Source organism: Typopeltis vanoorti, chromosome 17, assembly GCF_054136105.1.
Source record: "Typopeltis vanoorti isolate ZY-2024b chromosome 17, IOZ_Tvanoo_1.0, whole genome shotgun sequence".
NCBI classification, from domain to species: domain Eukaryota; kingdom Metazoa; phylum Arthropoda; class Arachnida; order Uropygi; family Thelyphonidae; genus Typopeltis; species Typopeltis vanoorti.
This window is the reverse complement of record NC_143565.1, coordinates 63,743,068-63,766,279: the sequence shown is the minus strand read 5'-3', so window position 1 is coordinate 63,766,279 and position 23,212 is coordinate 63,743,068. Positions and strand designations below refer to the sequence as shown.

The following is a 23,212-nucleotide window of genomic DNA, read 5'->3' as shown; positions in this document are numbered from 1 at the left end:
AAGCTGGCCTTTCTGATCATGCCCTGAATACCTTACACAGAATTGACTGGAAAACCACCAGCTGTCTACATCACACTAGAACATGGTATGAATGGAAATTCAAGGAAGCCTGTGAGATTATTAGCAACCACCCCAATCTGAACAACAATGATGGTTTAAAAATCACAAACATATGGAAGGCATATATTCGACCTTCCTCACCAAGAACAACTATAAACAGGACTGTAGAAAATCCAGTATTGTAAATCAAAAATAAGAATTGTAATACTAAAAATTGGATACCAGTTGTTTCTGAAAGAAAACCATCTAAAAGAATGTTTATTCCTGTCATTGTAAAAATAGAATTTAGCTTGATGTAAAAATTTATTTTTTATTTTATTTTATTATTTTATTTCCACCAGAGGTCACGCAGTGGAATAACATATGATCAAATCATTGTTTCTTTAGCTTACAGTTAATGATGTAACTCAACTTGTCCTGTATATTTATGTACGCTCCAGATGATGATCTTGATGTGAAGATCGAAACGTCGGGATAATAAAAAAAGTTTTTTTAACACGGTTGTAAATTCCATAAAATTTTTGAAATGAATGCTGATCACTGTGTAACCCTAAAAGAAAGGACCACATGATTAAATCCTATCAAATTAGTCTATGACTGGTCAGCACACCCCAATATTGTCATATCTGGCTGATCAATCCACCTAGACTTTGGTCTTCCATTCTATTTAAGTGACCATACCATGATTGATTATCTCTACTCACACATTCTTAAATGCAAATAATGTTAATTTCCTTCCTAATATCTTCATTTTTAATATGATACTGCCATTGATGCCATCTGTCCAGACCTCCATAATTTTTCAAACAACTCTCATATCTGTGGTCTAATCCTTGATCAAGTGTGCTTTGTTTCTAATCCTAGTAAGTTCTCAGATCCATAACTTAAAACTGGTTTGAACACACTCTTGTATACTGCTAGTTTAGTGTTTTGGCTAATTTCTCTCTTATTCCATATAAGAGAGAAATTAGTTCAACTGGCTCCTAACTATACCAGCTTTGCTTATTCTGTTGTCTATTTCCAGATTTAACTTGACATCTCCACTAAAAACTGTGCTTAAATAGCTGAAATATTTTATTTATTCTATAGGATCTCCATTCAAAATGTAGCTGAAGTTTTCTATAAGCCTGCCTATTTTCATAGTTTTGGTCTTTTTATTGCTGATTTTCATGCCAAATTTGTTACAGCTGTTATTCAATTTAGTTAGTGAATCCTGGAGAATTGCACTAGCTGTTTAGAAGTACAACATCATCTGCATAAAGCAAAGAGCTAAGATTGATATCTCCAATTCTAATATCAGGCTTGATGACACTTTCTTTCATAATGTGATCCATATAGATGAATAATTGTGGAGATAATGTGCATCCTTGTCTTAACCTTGATTTTACATCAAACCATCTTCCTGTATTTACTTCAATTCTAACTGCTGAATGACAACTTAAATATAGACTATGTATTGCTCTATATAATGTTCCATTCACACTATATAATTGTTGTGTTTTGAAAAGCTTTTTTCTGGGCACCTTGTCGTATGCCTTTCCCAGAATTACGATCCTTGTCATATTCCCACAATTTCTTAACTATTTGGTGTAAAGTGAAAATCTGATCCTAACAACTTCTGTTTGGCTTGAATCCAGTTTGTTCTTTTCCAAGTTTTTCTTCCACATTTTTTTCTCTGCTTCTTTTCAAGTATGCTTGCATAAATCTTACCTGGAACACTTAGTAGAGAAATTTCTCTGCTGCAGTTCTCACATTCAGCTTTATTCCTTTTTTTTTTTTTTTTAAATGGGAACTATTAAAACTCTGCTCCAAAAGTTTTTCTACCTCAAGTATATTGATATGAACTCCTGTTTGCGTTTCTCTTGAAAACTTTCTACTACAGTTTTATCATTGCTTGTTTCATTTAAGTCTTTTAAAATAATTACTCTAGACATTTAGGATATCCTTATCTTCAGTTTTCATGTCACTTTTATCATTTTGATTCTTTTCACAGTACTCTTTCCTCCATTTCTAAGTTTTTTCAATATCCTCCAGAACATTTTGCTGCCTTCCTGATATATATACCTTCTATATTCTTACTGAAGTCTTCCTATTCCTATGACTTTTGTTTAGTTACTTTCACACATAGCTTAGCTCACTTACATTTTTCTCTGTATTCTTTTAGGGCATCTGCCAACTTATTTGCCAGGCACTTTTGGTATGCATGCTTCTTTTCCAGGACTGCATCTTTAACTTGTGTCAACCATGGTGTTGTTATTTTTCTATCTTTGCAGACAACTTCACCACATGCCTGCTTAGCTGAATCATTTTTTTATTCAACCATGTGGAAAGGCTTATGTGTTCGTTGCACATGTTGAATTGGATTTAACGGTATTGATGTGAACACATATTGTTAAGAAAATAACTATTTATTGACTTAAAAGCTAATATTTTGCTTTAGTGTTGTGTTGCCCGCTGCAATTACTTATACTAGCCCCACTGTTACACCAGATTGTGGTTGTCTTGCTATTGTAACAAACTTTGTTTGTGTGCTCTGAAGATGTTGGACATTGGTGGAACCGTACTCCAGGAGATTGATGAGGCCAGGGATTTGGGAGTGTTGGTGGATAGGGAGTCGAAGTTTAGGGGGCACATCGCAAAAATGGCTAAATCAGCTCATCAAATCAATTGGTTGCTGAAAAATACTTTAACGAGCAGAGACAAACAAGTTATTGTTCCTCTGTATCGAGCCTTGATAAGACCCCATCTAGACTACTGTGCCCAGATATGAGCGCCAGGGTTTCTTCTTGATGGGGAGGAGGTGGAGAGGATCCAGAGACGAGTGACCAAGATGATAGCAGGTCTGTGGAATGAACCTTATGAGAACAGGTTGAAGATTTGTGGGTTGCAAAAATTGGTTGATAGGCAGAAAAGGGGTGATATGATTGATTCAAATTACTGAAGGGTTTCTATAAGATTAATTCAGAAGATATTTTTGAGAATAGGACTGGTGGTGGGAGGACTAGGGGCCATACATGGAAGCTGGGCAAGAATGTGGTTAGCAAGGGTGTTAGAGCTAGGTTTTTTACTTGGAGAGTGGTGAATGAGTGGAATAAGCTGCCAGAGTCTGTTGTGGGTGCTGTGACTGTGAATGAGTTCAAGGCGAGGTATGATAGATACTGTGTGAATGTTGAATAGTTGTTCTTGATATGATGTTAGGGCTTCCCTTGATGAGTGTCAACTCCTTGGAGTTGCCTGAAATAATAATAATAATAATACCAGCAAAATATTAGCTTTTAAGTTAATAAATAGTTATTTTCTTAACAATCTGTGTTCGCATCAATACCGTTAAAATCCAATTCAGCATTTTTTTATTCAGTTTTCCTCGAAGGTTTGGTTCTTGTTTTTGAACTGTTTCATTTTTTTTTATAATAATGTTTATATAGTTGAATGTGTAGTTTATTTCTAAATGCTCAATTTAATTATTTTTAAAACTTTTTTTTGCATACTGTTCTTTACAAGATGATATTCATTTTTATCCTACTTAAAACTAAGTGATGGTCACTTTCAGTTTCAAATCCTCTGTACACTCTTGTATCCTGTTTGCCAGCATGAAGATATCCCTTATCAGCAATAACATAGTCTGTGACACTTTTTTAATTTTTTGTGTCTTCTCTCCATGTGAACTTGTGCACATCTTTATATTGGAACATGATGTTAGTAACGACTAGTCCATATTCTGAGCAGAAATCCAGTAATGATGTAAACTTAATTACATAGTACTTTAATATAGTATTGAAGGTATGTATCATGAAATGATGATATCATGAGGGAAAAAAGTTTCCTATGTTTATCTAAATAAAAATTATTCATTGAAAAGAATAATGTAGTTTTTGTAATAAACTTTTCACAAACACTGTCAGAATATTGAAATCATTTTTAGTGTTGGCCAAGTGCCAATACCTTCTCTTTAACAAAGAGACTGCAGGTCCAAATCCCATCAGGGATGTGGATGTTTGTAGTCATCTTTAAAAGTGTCTTGAAAGGGTTCTGTTTGCTTTCTAGATCATAGTTTCCAGAATGCTGTGTCACAGGAAACTGTATGTTATTGTTTTAACTAAGTGCTTTGAAAACCTTTGTTTACAAGCTCTGTGTATGCCAACTTCAAGGTCATTCTTAAAAAGGTCCACGTGGATCAGACAAGGTTCCGCTGCCCGACAAATCGGATTTTTGAAGTGCGCTTGAGATAACAAAGAAATGGTCGGCTTTAATATCAGATCAAGGAGTCTCATCGAATTCTTCAGGGATCTCAACCCTTCGTGAAAGGTCCCAGAGACAGAGAAATAAAAAGCAGTTGAGGAGAACATCTAGATCAGCAGTCGAAATAGAAGACACGACTATACGGCCAGGGCACGCCAGGTCGGAGGGAGGCAGAGAAGAAAAGGACGCCGATCCACCTGAGGCTGTCTAGATCTAGGAATTGGCTGTGGAAGATTATTGGAAGCTAATAATCGAAGAGCGGACTTCAGCGCCCAGAGAAGAATGCATTGCCATCTGAACGAGACTGTATAAGCTCCGCATGTTGGACCCTCTCGTTCGAGCCCATGAGTGCCGGAGATCAGCATTCTGAAACCCCGCCAACAATCCCTGATCAGACGCAGGTGAAGCAAAACACTGTAGAAAGAAATCTAAGGCCTGAGACGGAAGAAAAGTCTGAGAACTCTGGAGCAGAACCTTGAATGAATGCACGACCCAGATGACAGAGCCTATGTGAGTTTGTTCCATTATTGTTCTATTTTTCTTTTATGTAATCTAGGAGAAATAATTTAGATGGACTGATAAGATATGAGGTACCAGGAATAATCAGTGTCTATAAGAAAGCCTTTTAGTTTGTTAGTAATTGGAATACAATAAAGAAATTAACTTGGCATAACAAGTTGATTTCTTTATGAATAGATTAGAATTGTTTTTCTATAAGCAGAGAAGTAAAAATGAATATTTATGCTGTATGGTTTGTTTAGAATTGCAAAGGGAAGTTTTTAACGAATAGGTAGAGAGAGTAACCTCCCTATCATTTGATTGATGTATTAGTGTAAATAAATGTATTTTAATTATATGTCAACAGAGTGCTGCCTGATCTTTTGATTTACAATGCACTGTTCCTAAATAAACTCGGACATTAGAACAGGAAACAAATAAAGTATTAGAAGCATAATTTAAGTGCATGTGAACCACGACTGTTTATGCTATTTTGTTTGAAGGAATTTATGCTAGAGAGGGAGAGATCTGCCAGCCATATTACTGAGTCTTATGCCCAGAAAGGAATGCTGGTGTGCGCAGTCTGAACAAACAAATTTTCCAGTTCTCTGAGGCATACGACAAGTAGTCGAAAGGTGGAATAGATCTTTGTTCAAAAGAGTAAGTCACTAAGAAGACGTAAGATAGAAACAGAATTTGTAGTAATAATAGAGAACAATCAGGAGTTTACAATGGCGCAGCAGCTGACAACATAATAAAGTGGAAATAATAATAAAGGCAAATAGAGAGAAACGTTTACAATACGAAAAACCAATATTTTTACAATACAATTTTATGTTATAGCAACACCAGCTACAAAAAAAAAAGTCTACAATGCATAAATCAGAAATTACTTATGCAATTCCTTTCCCATACTGTTGAATGTCTATTGAAAGTGCTCCTTTCTTATGATTTTCGCAAGCCATAGATTGTTTTTTCCTCATCTTCATGGTATCTTTTCCATCATACCTGTGAGCTATCACATCAAACTACTATTTTTTCTGATGTAAAAACTGTTGCTGCACAACTTCATATATCTTTCATAAATCAACACAAATTAAAAGTTAAGAAAATAAATTGCTTCTTGATAATTGATGAATTATAAAACTTCTTAATGACTTGCCTATATAATGCTATAGATTTTGTGCAAACATATTTAGATTTTACTCAAATATTAGAGAAAAAAAAGTATTAATTAAATTAACATATATGTAAATACAGTTTTACTATTTTAATAGTTCGATTTATTTATTGTCCACTCTGGTTATAATTTTTGTGAAATGAAATACTATCTGATCAAAAATATATGGATACCTGCTTATCTCAACCCTCACTCTAATATGAAATTGCCCACCTTTTGCTGCTGTAACAACCTTCAGTTTTCTAGGAAGGCTTTCCACTAGATTTTGATACATTGCTGTAATAATTCCCTTCCATTCTGTTAAAGAGTATTAGTGAGGTCTGTCACTGATTTTTAGCCATTCAGCCTGACTTGCAATCAATATTTGAATTCATCCTACAGGTGCTAGATGGGATTGAGACTAGGACTCTGTGCAAGCCAGTCAAATTTTTCAACACCCATTTCATGAAACTATTTCTGCACATATCTGGATTGGGGGGGGGGGGGGAATTGTCATGTATAAAGTTGGGAGAAGAGAATTGTCTGGAACGTTATTATAGGCCACATTGTTAAGATTTCCAATCACTGGAAATAGGTGGGCCCAGCCTGAACTATGATAAACAGCCCCAGACCTGATAATTCCTCCACCAACCTTCACATTTGGTACAACACATTCAGGCAGATAGTATTCTGGCAGCTACCAAACCCAGACTCATCCATTGGGCTGCCAAGTGGTGAAGCATAATTCAACACTCCAGAAAACGTTTCCACTGCTCCAGATCCTATGCAGTGAGTTATACATCATATCCACCCAATACTTGCTCTTGATGATGATGTTAGGCTTGTGCAAGGCTGCATGACTATCGAAGCCCATGTGCTTCAGCTCCAGATAAACAGTTGTTGCTTGCACAGGCATTTCATAACTCAGTAACAGGCGTTTCAACCAAGGATAGGGAATTGTTCTTGTGCCACATGCTCTATCACTCAGCAGCCCTGTCCTGTGATTTTATCTGGCCTACCATGTTGTGATTGTGTTGTCGTTGCTACCAGGTGTTTCCACTTCACAAAAAGCGTTATGTACAGTTAATCGGAGCAGCTAATCAAGGCAGAAATTGCAAGACCATGTTTTTTTTTTTTTTTTAATACCTGTATGAGCTATGTCCACTACTATGAGGGAATGTTCAGATATTTTTATCGGTTGTATTTCTGTTGGAGCCTTGTATCCAAAAGCCATTGAATATCAATAACAAACTAGTTCTGTCATTGTTTGATAGAATTATTCAGCATTATCATGGAGAATAGTCGTGATTTAGATTTAAACATTAATTTCAATGTCCTACACATTTCATGCTGGCCTGGTTGGCTGAGTGTTAGTGTATCCACTCTCCAGCCAAGAGGTTGTGGGTTCAAATCCTGTCTAGCACATGGATGTCCGTGATTGTCTTGAAAAGAAGTAATATCAGAAGTTCCTGGCAAATCATCTTGTGCTCTTAGAGAATACAGAGAAAAATGTAAGAAAGCAAAGCACTGTGTAAAAGAGCTAAACAGAAGTACATGGGAAGACTGGTAAGAACATAGAAAATAAATATAAAGAAGATGGGTAAATTTTCTGGAGGCTATCGAAAAAGCTTAGAAATTATGAAAGAGCACTGTATAAGGAATCAGAGATGCTAAAGGTGACATGAAAACTGAAGATACTGATATTCTTGATGTCTGGAGTAATTACTTTGAAAGATTGCTAAATGAAACAAGCAGTGTCAGTAAGGTGGTAGAAACTCCCAACAGAAATGCAATCAAGAATACATATCCATAAGTAGAAAAGCCACCAAAAACCTGAAATGTGAAAGGCAGGCAGCTAGAGTAGATGAAATTTGGCCAGAAATGCTCATGGGAGCATAACAGTTTTACAGTAGTTGCACTGCATAATTCAAAAGGCATTCTGGATTATTAGAGTATAGCTCAGATAGCTCTGTTATCTATAAAAAAGGGAAATAAAACTGAATATGAAAATTACAGAGATGTTTCTCTACTGAGTGTCCCTGTTAAGATTTATGCAAGCATACTTGAGAAATGCTAAGGAAAATTGTGGAGTGGAAGCTTGGTGAAGAACAAGTGGGATAATATAAAAGGGGCTTTCAAGCCCATGGTGACTATACAAGCTCTGTTAAGTTCACTTAAAGACCACAAACCTTTCAACAAACATTATGGAGTTTATTGAAAGTTTATTTTTCACTTGGTTAGAGTATAATAAAATTAGTTTAATCCTTTATCCAAGTGTGAGCAAACAAAGTTTGCGCCTGAAAGTATCTTCAGGACTGGGGTAAAGTGGTACACACCAGGGCAACTCGTTGCAAAGGTGGAGCAAGCTACCAACACTCCTGTCTCAGTATCTCCTATAATGCAAAACACATCTCCTTGCGGATATGTATAATGTTATGCATTAAGGGAAGGGCCACTACCCAGACTAGTTTCGACCTTTATAGTCTGGGTAGTGGCCCTTCCCTTAATGACAAGGTGACAAGAGAGAAGCTATTCAATATGCTGCAGTTATATGGTGTCAATGGGGCATTATATCAAGCAATACTTAGTCTTTATTTGAGTTGTAAGTCAGCAGTTAGAATTGAAGGAAGTACAGGAAGATGGTTTAATGTTAAATCTGGTGTGAGACAAGGATGTACATTATCCCCTCTGTTATTCATTATCTATATGGATCACATTATGAAAGAAAGTGGTATTAAACCTGATATCAAAATTGGAGATGTTAATGTCAGCTCTTTGCTTTATGCGGATGATGTTATATGTCTAAATAACTCTTCTACAAGTCTGCAAGATTCTCTGACTAAATTGAATAGCTGTTGTAATAGATATGGTATGAAGGTCAGCAATAAAAACACAAAGACAATGAAAATAGGCAGAATCATTGAAAATGTCAACTGTGTTGTGAATGGAGAACCTGTGGAACAAGTAAAACATTTCAGCTACTTAGGCACAATTTTTACTGAAGATGGTAAATTAAATATAGAAATAGACAACAGAATCTGCAAAGCTGGTATGGTGGGAAGTCAATTGAATAAATTCATATGGAATAAGAGAGAAATTAGTCGGAACACTAAATTAGCTGTATACAAGACAGTATTCAAACCAGTTTTAACTTATGGATCTGAGAGTTGTGTCAGAAGTAAAACACTTGGCCAAAGACTAGAGACCGCAGATATGAGAGTCCTGAGAAAGATTAGAGGCATGAACAGATGGCATCGATGGCAATATCATATTAAAAATGAGGATATTAGGAAAGAACTTGACATTGTCAGCATCCAGGAATGCATTAGCAAAGCTAATCTCAGGTGGTATGGTTACTTAAATAGAATGGGAGAGGAAAGATTAGCAAAACAAGTGTTCTCTGCCAGGTTGGCAGGAAAACGACCCAGAGCAAGACCAAGATATAGGTGGATTGATACAGTACAAAGTGCCTTAGACGATAGAAATATAAGATCTGATAATGTTGGAGTCTTGACAAGTAACAGACTGATTTGGAGGAAAATTGTAGATAGGAAGTTAGTAATGATGTAATTTTTTCATGTAGTACTGTCATATCCTGTACACCCCTTGAGGGTACATAGCAGGAATTTGATGATGATGAGAAACAATACATAATTATACATTTAGTGAAATGTCATCATCAAATTCCTGCAATGTACCCTCAAGAGGTGTCAGGATATGACAGTACTACATGAAAAAAATTTACATCATTAACTTCCTATCTACAATTTTCCTCGAAATCAGTCTGTTACTTGTCAAGACTCCAACATCATCAGATCTTATATTTCTAGTGTCTACGGCACTTTGTACCGTATCAATCCACCTATATCTTGGTCTTCCTCTGTGTTGTTTTCCTGCCAACCTGGCAGAGAACACTTGTTTTTGTAATCTTTCCTTGCCCATTCTGTTTAAGTGACCATACCACCTGAGATTAGCTCTGCTAATGCATTCCTGGATGCTGACAATGTCGAGTTATTTCCTAATATCCTCGTTTTTAATATGATATTGCATTAATGCCATTTGTTCATGCCCCTAATCTTTCTCAGGACTCTCATATCTGTTTTACTTCTGACCCAGCTCACAGATCCATAAGTTAAAATTGGCTTGAATACTGTCTTGTATACAGCTAATTTGGTGTTTTTGCTAATTTCTCTCTTATTCTATATAAATTTATTCAGTTGACTTCCTACCATACCAGCTTTGTTGATTTTGTTGTCTATTTCTATATTTAATTTACCATCTTCACTAAAAATCGTGCCTAAGTAGCTGAAATGTTTTACTTCTATGGGTTCTCTATTCATAATGCAGTTGATTTTCAATGTTTCTGCCTATTTTCATTGTCTTTTAATGCTGACCTTCATACTGTATCTATCGCAATATTTATTCACTTTAGTCAGGGAATCTTGCAGACTTGTAGCGTATTTATTTAGAAGTATAACATCATCTGCATAAAGCAAAGAGCTATGATGAACATCTCCAATTTTGATATCAGGTCTCATACTACTTTCCTTCATAATGTGATCCATATAGATAATGAGTAACAGAGGTGATAATGTACAACCTTGTCTGACACCAGATTTAACATTAAACGACCTTCCTATACTTCCTTCTATTCTAACTGCTGACTTACAACTCAAATAAAGACTAAGTATTGCTTGATATAATGCCGGATTCACACCATATAACTAGCATTTTGAATAGCTTCTCTCTTGGTACCATGTCATATGTCTTTTCCAGATCTACAAAACTTAAATACAGATCTTTAGTATATTCCCATGTTGTCTTAACTGTCTGTCATAAAGTGAAAATCTGATCCTTACAGCCTGTATTTGGCCTGAATCTCGCTTGTTCTTGACCTAGCTTCTCTTGCACAATTCTTCTCAACCGTTTCTCAAGTATATTTGCATATATCTTACGAGGAACATTCAGTAGAGAAATAACTCTATAAATCTCACATTCAGTTTTATTTCCCTTTTTATATATGGATACTATGAGAGCTCTACTCCAGTCATCTGGAATTCGTCCCTCTGTCCAGGCTTTCTGAACTGTGCAGTGCAGCCACTGTAAGACTTTTATACCTTCATACGTGAACATTGCTGGTTGAATATTATCTACTCCTGCTGCCTTTCCACATTTCAGGCTTTTGATGGCTTTTTCTACTTCAAGTATGGATATGTATTCCTAACTGCATTCCTGTTCAGTTCAAGGATATCTTTTTCTGCAGTTTTCATGTCACCTTTATGATCTGTAATTCCTTTTACAGCACTCTTTCCTTCATTTCCGAGCTTCTTCAACAATCTCCAAAATATCTTGCCACTTTCTCGTTATTTATTTATTTTCTATTAACTAATTCTCTTACTTATTAACTTGCATCCCTTCTCATAGAAGAGATGTAAGTTCTGTTCGCTACAAACTTGGTATTATTAACTAGGGCTACCTATTCACTGATGAGACCTCAATAAAGGTTGAAACCGGTCTGGGTAGTGACCTTCTCTCATAATGTAGAACAGTAATACGGCTCCTAGGAGCTAAGTTCACATTATGGGTAAATACCAAGAATAGTGATCGGATCTTGCCCCACCCTTACTATGAGTTGCCTCAGTTTGCACTACCAAATGGGTAGGGTGTTGCACTATCCAGGTATTTACTTGCGCTTGGAATCGCCGAACTTTATATAGTTTCTATATTCGGCTAAGAAACAATATGGGATGTAACATCCCTTAACTTAAATAAATTCATATCGCCGAATTGAAGCCTTTGGCTCTTCATATAATTAATAATTTATTAGGACAACTTCTTGGCAATTCTCATAGAAGGGATGTAAGTTCTGTTCGCTACAAACTTGGTATTATAAATTAGTTCTACCTACTCACTGATGAGATCTCAATAAAGGTTGAAACTGGTCTGGGTAGTGACCTTCTCTCATAATGTAGGACAGTAATACATTATGAGAGAAGGTGACTACCCAGACTCTCCTGGGAGCTAAGTTCACATTATGGGTAAATACCAAGAATAGTGATCGGAGCTTGCCCCACCCTTACTATGAGTTGCCTCAGTTTGCACTACCAAATGGGTAGGGTGTTGCACTATCCAGGTATTTGCTTACGCTTGGAATCGCCGAACTTTATATAGTTTCTATGTTCGTACCAAAGTCCTCCCATGATTTTGTTTAGCTAGTTTTACACGGTGTTTAGCTTTCTTACATTTGTCTCTGTATTCTCTAAGTGCAGAAGCTGACTTATTTGCCAGGATCTTTTGATATGCTTTCTTCTTTTCTTTCACTGCCTCTTTAACTTCCTGTGTCCACCATGGAGTTCTGATTTTTCTATCCTTACAGACAACCTCACCACATGTGTTTAGCTTTCTTACATTTGTCTCTGTATTCTCTAAGAGCACAAGCTGACTTATTTGCCAAGATCTTTTGATATGCTTTCTTCTTTTCTTTCACTGCCTCTTTAACTTCCTGTGTCCACCATGGAGTTCTGATTTTTCTATCCTTACAGACAACCTCACCACATGTGTTTAGCTTTCTTACATTTGTCTCTGTATTCTCTAAGAGCACAAGCTGACTTATTTGCCAAGATCTTTTGATATGCTTTCTTCTTTTCTTTCACTGCCTCTTTAACTTCCTGTGTCCACCATGGAGTTCTGATTTTTCCATCCTCATTTGTTCAGTATCTAGGTAGATACCTAACAGGGTGCACCATGAGCAGGTGAGGATTTGACATTAATTTAGAAGACCAGATTGGTTCTCCGCATTCTTTTAGAGGCTACGTGGAGATCTCCTGAGTTATCCTTTCCTTTTTATTTATTTCAAAAACAGCCATCACTAAAATATTGTTTTAAAAATCTAAGATAATCTGATATCGCTAAATAGTAGATATCCTACAGTACCATAATGTTATTACTACAGGGTGTCCCAAAATTCACGCAAGAAGTAATTTTGATAGAAAACTTAGGTTTTTAATTAAAAATTGTAATTTCTTATTGATTCATAAAGTATACAGTATAGGGTTATGCATGGAATAGCATATCAGGTAAATGGCCTCCACGGCTTTGTTGGCACATACGCACTCTTTTGTCGAAATTTTCCATGACCGTTTTGCATAAATGTGGCTGAATTTCGTTGATACAGCGCTCAATTTCCTCCTTCAAGGCGTGGGTGGTCATGGGCTTGTTGGCATAAACCTTAGACTTCAAAAAACCCCAAAGAAAAAAGTCCAACGGCGTTAAGTCACATGATCTGGGCAGCCAATTCTGATCACCAAAACGGGAAATTACACGACCAGGAAATGACTCATGCAGTAATTGAACTGTTTCTCGGGCTGTATGGCATGTGGCACCGTCTTGTTGAAACCACATGTCGTTCACATCCAGATTTTGCAATTTAGGCACAAAAAACTGGATTATCATGTCGCGATAGTGAGCACCATTAACTGTTATTGCCTTACCAGCTGCATTTTCAAAGAAGAATGGACCGATGATGCCTCCAGCCCAAAATCCGCACCAAACAGTGACACGTTGTGGATGCATTTGTTTCTCAACAATCACGCGTAGATTTTCTAAACCCCAAATGCGACAATTTTGTCGATTAGCGAAGCCGTCAAGATGAAAATGAGCCTCATCGCTGAAGATGATCTTGTTCGCAAAATAAGCATCCACTTATTGTTGTTCCATAATCCATTCAACGAACTCTCTTCGCTGTGTGTGGTCAGTAGGCTTCAGTTCTTGAATCAGTTGAACTTTGTAAGCATAAAGATGCAAATCTTTTGTGAGAATACGCTCTAGAGAGCTTCTCGAAATGCCCAATTCAAGACCCTGGTGCCGAATTGATGTTCCTGGACTCTCAGCAACACTCTCATGAACTGCTTCGATGTTTTCTGTTGAACGACTTGTTGAAGGACAGCCAGAGTGTATAAGATCACTAATTGATCCAGTTTCCTTGAATTTTTTAATTAATCTTTTCACAGTTGATGAAGTTAAATCGCTATTCCGACCATATTTTGCACGAAATTGCAAACTGTAGCTGCCAAACCCTCATTATTTTTAAAATATTGCTCAACAATGAAAATGCGTTGTACTTTTGTGTAGCGCTCCATTTTTAATAACCTTGAACTGTCAGCTGTCATGCTGTCTTTTTTTTCTCGTTGGCAACACTTTACCGCACAAATGGCGCTAAATTTAAATCTTGAATCAAAGCGTGAATTTTGGGACACCCTGTATATATCTGGATTTGAGATAGTTACAGCAAGTTTTTGCTGATACTAAATATCTGATCTGCCTCAGATTAAGAGTATAATAATATGGTGATTCATTATTGTAATTACTTATGTGTGAGAAATGTCTTTTGTCATCAAACTAGGTGACATCATCATAACCAGAGTGCTATTTTGTAACAGTCTTCATCATTTTGGGAAGTGATTCTCCCTCTGCATGGCACTGTATACAACCTGAGAAAGGTGGGGGGGTTTGTTCATTATGGTTATATATGCACGTCATGATGGGAAGTTATCTACTCCCTGTATGCACCATGATACTTCATACACAAACTTTTTGAACATACTCAAGTAAAATATGGATAAAAATAAGAATGTGATTTCTCAGGTACAACGTACTTTCCAACTCAAAGAAAAAACACCACGCTAACAACATATTGCCTGCCATCTGCCTAAAAATTGGGATACCCCAAACCAACTGTTTAAAGCCAATTGTAATGTGGCCTAAGCTACTTCAGAAAATTTACAAAAATGCAAGATCAATATCTTCTTTTACTATTGCATTTTCTGGGATTTTGATAATATTAATGATGCAGAATTGTGCTTGCCCAATGGCACTTGTTTGTCTGAGAGGTTGCTATTTCTTATGCATAAAGAGGTATGAAAAATTTTATGTAAAAATTATTAATGAAGGGATTTTAGATGGGCAATTATATCTTTGCTCATTGTGAAAAGCAATATTTCTGACTAGTTTGCCAGTTAAAAATTTTTGTTTGTGTTGGGAAAGGCCACATAACAGTGCTGCTGAACTTTTTCCCATTTCATGAAACAATTGATTGTAATTAGAAATGATGTCTAGATATGATATCTAGATATCATAGGACATACTCTAATTATGAAAAGTGGTGAAACAGAAATTTTTGTATTTGACTTAAAGGGGAAGAAGCACCAAAGCTACAGTGTCAATGCTGCTTTATTTAGGAAGGAATAGTGAGATATTTTTGGCCAGTCATTGTTTCATCTTTTATTTAACTTATTTTTCTGCCTATTGCATTTGATAATTAAGTATAATTTCCTAATGTGTATATATTTAGTGTGGACAAAAAAAAAATCGGCTAACTCCTTTTTATTCCCATATATAGTGAGTAGGCAAGGCCGTTTAGCCTTATCTAACTTTTGGAGACTGAGTGGGCAGTTCAGTCTCTACTGGTACCCAATCAGAGGTAGCTGGCCCAAGGCTATCACTAATTAAGCGGCAAGCAGTGAAGAGAGATGGCTCAACAAGTGCCGCCATCTCATGGTCCCTAACCATAACACTCGTATTTAATGTCTGAAATAATGTGGGTTCTACGGTCGATTTTCTTGAGTTTTCAGGACGAAAAATCCAAGTTTCCAGGAAAAAAAACCTGCTTTCCCGTGCCAGAGATCGACTAACTCGGGAACGTCGCCGACTAGATTCGAAACCAAGTCTTCCTTCGTGCGGTCAAGCCCCGTGGTGTGCAAATGTCACATCCACTGAGCTACACAGGCTCACTATTTAGTGTGTATAATGTGTGTAATTTTTAACAACCGAAATGTAAATGTTTTTTTAAAAAAATGTACATTTTTTTTCTCCTGTTGTTTATTAGCATTCAACAACGAGGAACAAAATAATCTTGGAAGTCATTCAAGTGAACAAAACTTTCCAGCACTTTGGGAAGGTGACAGACCACCAGACTGGATGGACTGTATTTCTCACCAATCAGGCCTTCCTCGTTGGTTACTAGTAGTTGTACTCTTTGGCCTTGTGGTAGCCCTTGTCTGGCTGTGTTGCGCAACTACAGTTACGGCTCCACACCATCATATTGCACCGCAGGTAAGTTTAAAAATGCATACATAATTAATCTAATCTTCTCTCAAAGTGTTAGGCTGAGTGGCCTGTTAGGGCCAAGCAAGTTGGCTTAGAAACCTAGTTAGTGATACAATAGGATATTTAATACTATCTCTCCATTGCATGTAATTTCTAGCTAGTATATCTTCCTTGCAGTGTGATGAACCCAAATTTATGCAGGAAAAAATCCTGTTGACCTCATATGAGACTGGCTAATTTACTTTTGAATTAACTATTTTTGTTAATTAATGTGCATGTTTCTTAAGATTGCTAAAGTAGGCAAAGATTACCGTCTTAATATATATATATATGCTCTCTATCAGCATGGTTGGTATACTGTGTTTTATTTTGCTGAGTGAATAGCATCTTTGCTGTTCCTTGATGTTCTAAGATATGTTAAGTGACAAGTGTTGAATCCCTACTTCATCAACCAAACCTTAATCATAACGACTGCCTTACCATCCTTAAAATCCCTCCCTATAAGTGCACATGTTTGTGGATGGAGGGGGACCTCTCAGTGGTGGTACTGGCCCTTTCATTCTTCCTCTTTTATTTCTCTGCTTTTCTTCCTGTATTTTTCACTCTACTTCTAAATCTTTTTACTATCCTTTCTTTCAGACTATTATCACCGGGATCCAATGCCCTGCTGCTGTGTGATGTGACCCGTGGACATCTGGGAAAGGGGGGGGGGTGTTGGGGAATCCCAATAGTCTTGCACTACTTTGGCCACTGTTTCAGCAAGATGGATAGCCCAGCTAGAATCAATCAGCTAGTGGGTTTACCTGCAAGGGTCAAAGGTGTTGCAGTAAGTCTTTCACCTCATAGACAAGTGCTTTTGTGTAGCTCTGTGGTGGTGAACAAAAAAAAGCCCTTGAGCATGAATTCTTCATCCTCGAATATCTCACTGGCCCTAACAAAGTCCCAACCAAGTACTGATACTGTAGATACATCATTTGATAACAGAAGTAAGAAACAAAAAATATGTGGTACCAGTAATATATCAGTGTTTCGGATCATCCATGCAACAGGTAAAAAGCCAATGGGGAAAATGTCATCCTTCTTCATTCTGAAGGATTTAGGACTGGCAGAATCTCTAAAAATTAAGAAACTATGTTCTGGTGATGTCCTTGTGGAAACATGTCAGCAGTATTCTGAGAAACTGTTGAGAGCAACATCAAAGGGTGGAATAGCAGTCATAGTAACACCTCTTAAAAAAACACTTGGTTCTTTCTAATAGAAGAGTGATGTCAGAATGGTGTTCATGATGAGCTTGTTCAGAGCTTCAAGATCAGAAAATGACAGGTGTGAGGCACATCCTGGTATGTGGAGATGATCACCTGATTCCAACTAGGAACATCATCCTTACTTTTAATACATCTAAGCCTCCAATGTCTGTAAAAGCAGGATATCTCAACTATCCTGTTAGACTGTTCATTCCTAATCTACTAAGATGCTTTAAATGTCAGAAATATGGGCATACCCAAACAGCTTGTAGTGGCTCTACCACCTGTGCCCAGTGTGGTACTAAAGAGCATGATAACAAATCTTGCTGTGCAAAGAAAGTTAAAATGTGTCACCTGTCAAGGAGATCATCCAGCTTACTCATGTGCATGTCAGAAGTTGAAAGATGAAAAAAAAAAATGCAAACGATTAAAACAGAACAAAATACATCATATCAGGATGTAAAAAAGAAGTTAGCTATCACCACACCTATTCTGAAAATCTCTGAAAAGGTGGCAACTAAGAAAATGTCAACAGCATCTCAAACACATCTGATAATTTCACCATACCTGAACTTTATGATAACGAGTGCTTCTCTGTTGAGTGCATAAATCGTATGACCTCTGGTCTCATTCCAGAAACAGGTTCCATTCGATGCAAACCCACTTGTCAAAAAAAATTATGCAAAGGATATCACTTAAAGATAAACCACCAGACAGCTCCACAGAAAAAATGAGTACTTGGGTATCCTCTGAAATAAATTAAACCTGTTAACTGATCCTGACACCTCAGATGACATATTTAATTTTTTTTTTTCCAGAGGAAGAGATGGACACTGGCCATACTTCCCAAAATCAGTTGATACATACAGGTAACCCTCGTATAACGTGGTACTTATACAACGTGGTCTACAAATTGTAGTAACCCTTGTTCAATACGGTACTTATACAATGCAGTTTAGATAAAAACACGGTCTATGTGTTTATCTCAAGCTGAGCACTTTTCTAGTGAGTTACGTACATTATTAATATGTAATGCATTTTTTTATGTAAAAAATTTATTTTTTACATAAAAAGATGGCCATATCTTTTTATGTAAGTAAAAAGTGGCCACAAACTGCAATGAAAGCGAAAAACCAACATTGAAAAGAAAATTTATTTCTCTCGAAGAAAAAATTAGAATCATGAATCAGCTGAAAATTGGAGAAAAACCAGGAGTAGTTGCAAGGACTTTGAATTTAAATGAATCAACATTTTGAACAATCAAACAAAATGAACATAAAATCCGGGAAAGTGTTATTGCTGGGTCAACAGTAAGTGCAAAGTGCGTTGGTCGTGTACGTGATATTCTAATGGAAAAAATGGAGAAATCTCTAATGATTTGGATAGAAGATTGCACTTAAAAGAAAATTCCTTTGGATAAAAATCTTATTAAGCAAAAAGCTCTCAAAGTTTATAAACATTTATAGTGCAGACCAGGTATTCAATGTGGATGACTCCGGGTTATATTGGAAAGAAATGCAAAAACGCACCTATATTTCAAAAAATGAAAGATCAGCTCCTGGATTCAAAGTTTTCAAAGATAGAATTACTCTACTGTTTTGTACAAGGTGATTAAATGCAAAACCAATATTTATTAACCGATCCTCGTGCTATGAAAGATTAAAATATACACTTTATTTTACTTTGCCTAAAACATTTATGCATTATGTGCAATGAAGTTTACGTACAATTTGTAATTTGTATAATTTTATACTATGTATTTGTTTCATAGTTTGTTTTCTTAACTTACATGAATTACTTGGATTAAATAAAAATATATTTTTGTTGGATATGTCATTGCTGTTTATATAATTTAAAAAAAAACGATTTCAAAACATAACTCCTTTTTCTATGTGATCTGAGTCTCGAATAATGCGATTTATATAATGTGGTATTTCTGCAGAGCCTAACATCTGCTTTATATGAGGTTACCTGTATAAACCTGATAAAGGTAAGCCCTCAACCTCCTGAAGCTCACAAGTTTGCAGAGACAATAGGAAAATTTTTACTAATTTCTCTTATTCCATATAAATTTATTCATCTGACTTCCTACCATACCAGCTTTGTTGATTCTGTTGTCTATTTCCATATTTAATTTACCATCTTCACTAAAAATCATGCCTAAGTAGCGGAAATGTTTTACTTGTTCTATGGGTTCTCTATTCACAATGCAGTTGATTTTCAATGCTTCTGCCTATTTTCATTGTCTTTGCCTTGTTATTACTGACCTTCATACCATATCTATTACAACAGTTATTCAATTTAGTCAGGGAATCTTGCAGACTTCTACCAGATTTATTTATAAGTATAACATCTGCATAAGGGGATGCTAAGGGTCAAAGCTGTATAACTGAGAGGAGACCTCCACATAGCCTTTAAAGGAATGCAGAGAACTGACCAGGGCTTCTGACCTAATGTCCAATCCTCACCCTCTTGTGGTGCACCCTGTTGGGTATCTACCTGGATACTGAACGAACGAAGATGGGCTGGCAATTTGAGATTTAGCTGACCAAATTGTATTCTTATTGGCTTAAACCAAAATACAAAATGATGGTACAACATGACAGAATTTCATGCCTGCTGGGGGTGTCGCCCGGTTAAACAAGGCTCCCATTTTTTTCGCCAGGGAACCAGGAGAAACAGTGAAAAAGTCAGCTACTGGAACAAATCTGAAAACACACCCCAACTCAACATCATCAGAGTTAAAGATCGGTACTATCAACAGGGGTGTCTGAAACAAAAAAAGACAAAAACTGGTGAGATCTTTCTGAGCAATAAATACAAAATGTTATATTCAGGCAATGACAATCAAGGAAAAGGAGGAGGAGTAGCCATAGTATTCAACACTAAATACGAGGCTAATCTTCTTGAATGGCAGGCAGTCTCAAGTAGAGTGATGTGGGAAATATCAGAATTGGGAACTGGAAAATGAGACTTATTTGTGCCTATGGTCCCACAGAAGGTTCTACTAAGGTAGAAGTGGAGGAATTTTTTGAGGCTTTAGAGAAAGCAACTTATACAATGAAAAAGGAAAAGTTGATCCTTGTTGGGGATCTAAATAGCAGAGTAGGAAATGATTGTCAGACATACAAAAATATTTTGGGAAAATTTGGAGAAAAGAGCAAAGCTAATAATAATGGCAAATACCTTGGATTTCTGCTCAAGACATTGGCTGGTTATTACTAACACCGTGTTCCAACATAAAAATATGCACAAATTCACATGGAAAGAAGAGGCAAGGAATAAGAAAAGTCTCATTGACTGTGTTATTGTTGATAGTGATGTTTTCTCCCTGGTCCGTGTGTAAGCTTGGTAAGCTTTGACATCTCCTCATTGTTTGCCAATATTCCCTTAATTGATACCTTAACACTCTTAGAAAACATTTTTCCTTCAGTCATCTTAGATCTCTTTTCCTTTGCCATCAATTTTGGTTATTTTTCTTGGAAGAACAAAATCTACAAGCAGATAGAGGGAACCGCAATGAGTTCCCACCCCCTGTTTCTCAACCCCCCCTTGCCAATTTTTATATGGAGGATTTTGAAAAATGATCCATAAACTCAGCCCCTCTTAAACTTTCTATTTGGCTTAGATATGTAGATAATGTGTTCTCCATTTGGCCTCACAGCCCAGACACATTAGATTCCTTTCTCAGTCACCTCAACAGCCTACATCCAAGAATCCAGTTTACGATGGAAAAGGAAAAAACAGTTGTTTACACTTCGTAGACACCTCAGTTACATGCCTTCCTAACAGTACACTTTCCTTCACTGTATATAGAAAACCTACGCACACAGGCAGATACATTCACAAATTCTCCCACCACCACACCTCTCAACAATATGGCATTATTAAAACTCTTAATATTAACCAAGTTAACTCTCATTATTAACCAAGAGAGCCCACAATCTTTGTTCAAGTGGAACCGCCCTTACAACTGAGCTTGACCACATACACAACACTTTCCTCTCCAATGGCTACAGCGATCACAGTATTAAAAAAAAAAAATTCAGTTTGCCCACATTCCCTGGTCTTATCTTCAGAAAGAGTTTAGAAATGCCATCACCATACCTTACATCCGTGGCACATCAGAAAAAACAGCCAAGAGTTTAAAAAAGTACAACCTACGCACAGCATATAAGCCCCACCTCAAACTTGCTACCCTTATCCGTTCTACAAAAGATCAGCTCCCTTATATCTCAGTGCCTGGAGTTTATAAAGTACCCTGTTCCTGCAAGCTGGCAGACTTTGAACAGACAGGCAGATCAGCAACCATCCACCTGGAGGAACACAAGTCATACATCTGCAATCATGACTATGGTCAGTCAGGCCTGGTTGACCATGTCTTGGATACAACCCACAGGATCTCATGGGAAAAAACCCATGATCCACCACAGCACATTCAAAAAGGAGAGGCTATTTTTAGAGTCAGCAGCAGCTATCAGAAATCAACCAAATCTTAATAAATACGGTTTCATTAAGCTTCCTAAAATTTGAGAATCACTTATCATCAGAGATCCCACCTTACATTCCAGGCCACCTACAACTGCCCTTAGAGGGCACTCCATTAGATAGGACTTTAGTCTCCCATGTGGTTGGGCTTAGTATTGTGTGGTATTTGTGTAGATGTCACATTAGTTTTTTGTAATCCCTGAAGATGGCTCAGTGACAGACGAAATATAGGAAGTATTAAATTCTGTTTTAATCCTTTCTGAGTGCTGTATATAATCCATTAAGCCTCCAACATGATTTCTCCCTGGTGCAGGACACCACAGTGTATAGAGGATTTGAAATTGGAAGTGATCACTATTTAGTATTGAGCATGATAAAATTGAATTCCATATTGAAAAGAAGAACATGAAAGAAAGTTTTAAAGCAAATAAAAGTTGAGCACCTCTCAGATGTGAACTGTAGACTAAAATACACAAAGATTATTGAAGAAAAAAATTAAAGAGTTTGAGAACAGGAACCAAACCTTGGAGATTCAGTGGCAAGCCTTGAAGAAAACCCGAATTGATTCAGCCAGAGAGGCATGTGGTGAGGTTGTCTCAAAGGATAGAGAAATCAGAACTCCATGGTGGACCGAGGAAGTTAAAGAGGCAGTGAGGAAAAGAAGAAAGCATATCAAACACTCCTGGCAAATAAGTCAGCTTGTGCTCTTAGAGAATACAGAGACAAATGTATGAAAGAACTAGCTAAACAAAAGTTATGGGAGGACTTTGGCAAGAACATAGAAAATAAATATCAAGAAGGTGACAAAATATTCTGGAGTTGTTGAAGAAGCTTAGAAACAGAGGAAAGAGTGCTGTAAAAGGAGTTAGAGATGATAAAGGTGACATTAAAATGGGAGAGAAAGATATCCTTGAGGTATGATGTAATTACTTCGAAAAATTGCTAAATGAAACAAGCGCACCGTGCTAAAAAACACTCAACAGTCAGGAATATATATCCATAATGGAAGTAGAAAGAGCCATCAAAGGCTTGAAATGTGGAAAGGCAATAGGAGTAGATGATATTCGACCAGAAATGCTGAAAATGGTGGTGTAAAAGTCTTACTGCCTTTTATACAACATATCATTCAAATCCTCTGTACACTCTACTTTAATTGATTAAATTTAACTAATTAATGAACTTAATTTTATGCAGTTATGATTTAATACTGCATCTTTGTTTGTTTGTTTACATTTCTCTCGACTGCAAATGGCACCATGTACAGTTTGTAAGTGTTTCTGTATTTTATAGGGATAAATTTTAATTTTTTATAATAGATTTGTATATTTTATGGTAGTAAATGATAAAAATATACTCATCATCAGCTAGCCCCTTTTTGTTCCCGCATAAGGAGTATGTGAGGCTGTTTTAGCCCTAACTT

General features: G+C 36.6%; 1 protein-coding gene across 1 annotated transcript in view; it reads left to right on the top strand.

Moving 5' to 3' along the window:
• Positions 1–23,212, top strand: part of LOC150097445 (transmembrane protein 59-like) — a 99,445-nt gene that overhangs the window by 70,449 nt on the left and 5,784 nt on the right. The window contains exon 5 of the mRNA XM_090407199.1: positions 15,840–16,066. Within this exon, the coding sequence (XP_090263325.1) occupies positions 15,840–16,066 (227 nt within the window). The remainder of the gene's footprint in view (positions 1–15,839; positions 16,067–23,212) is intronic.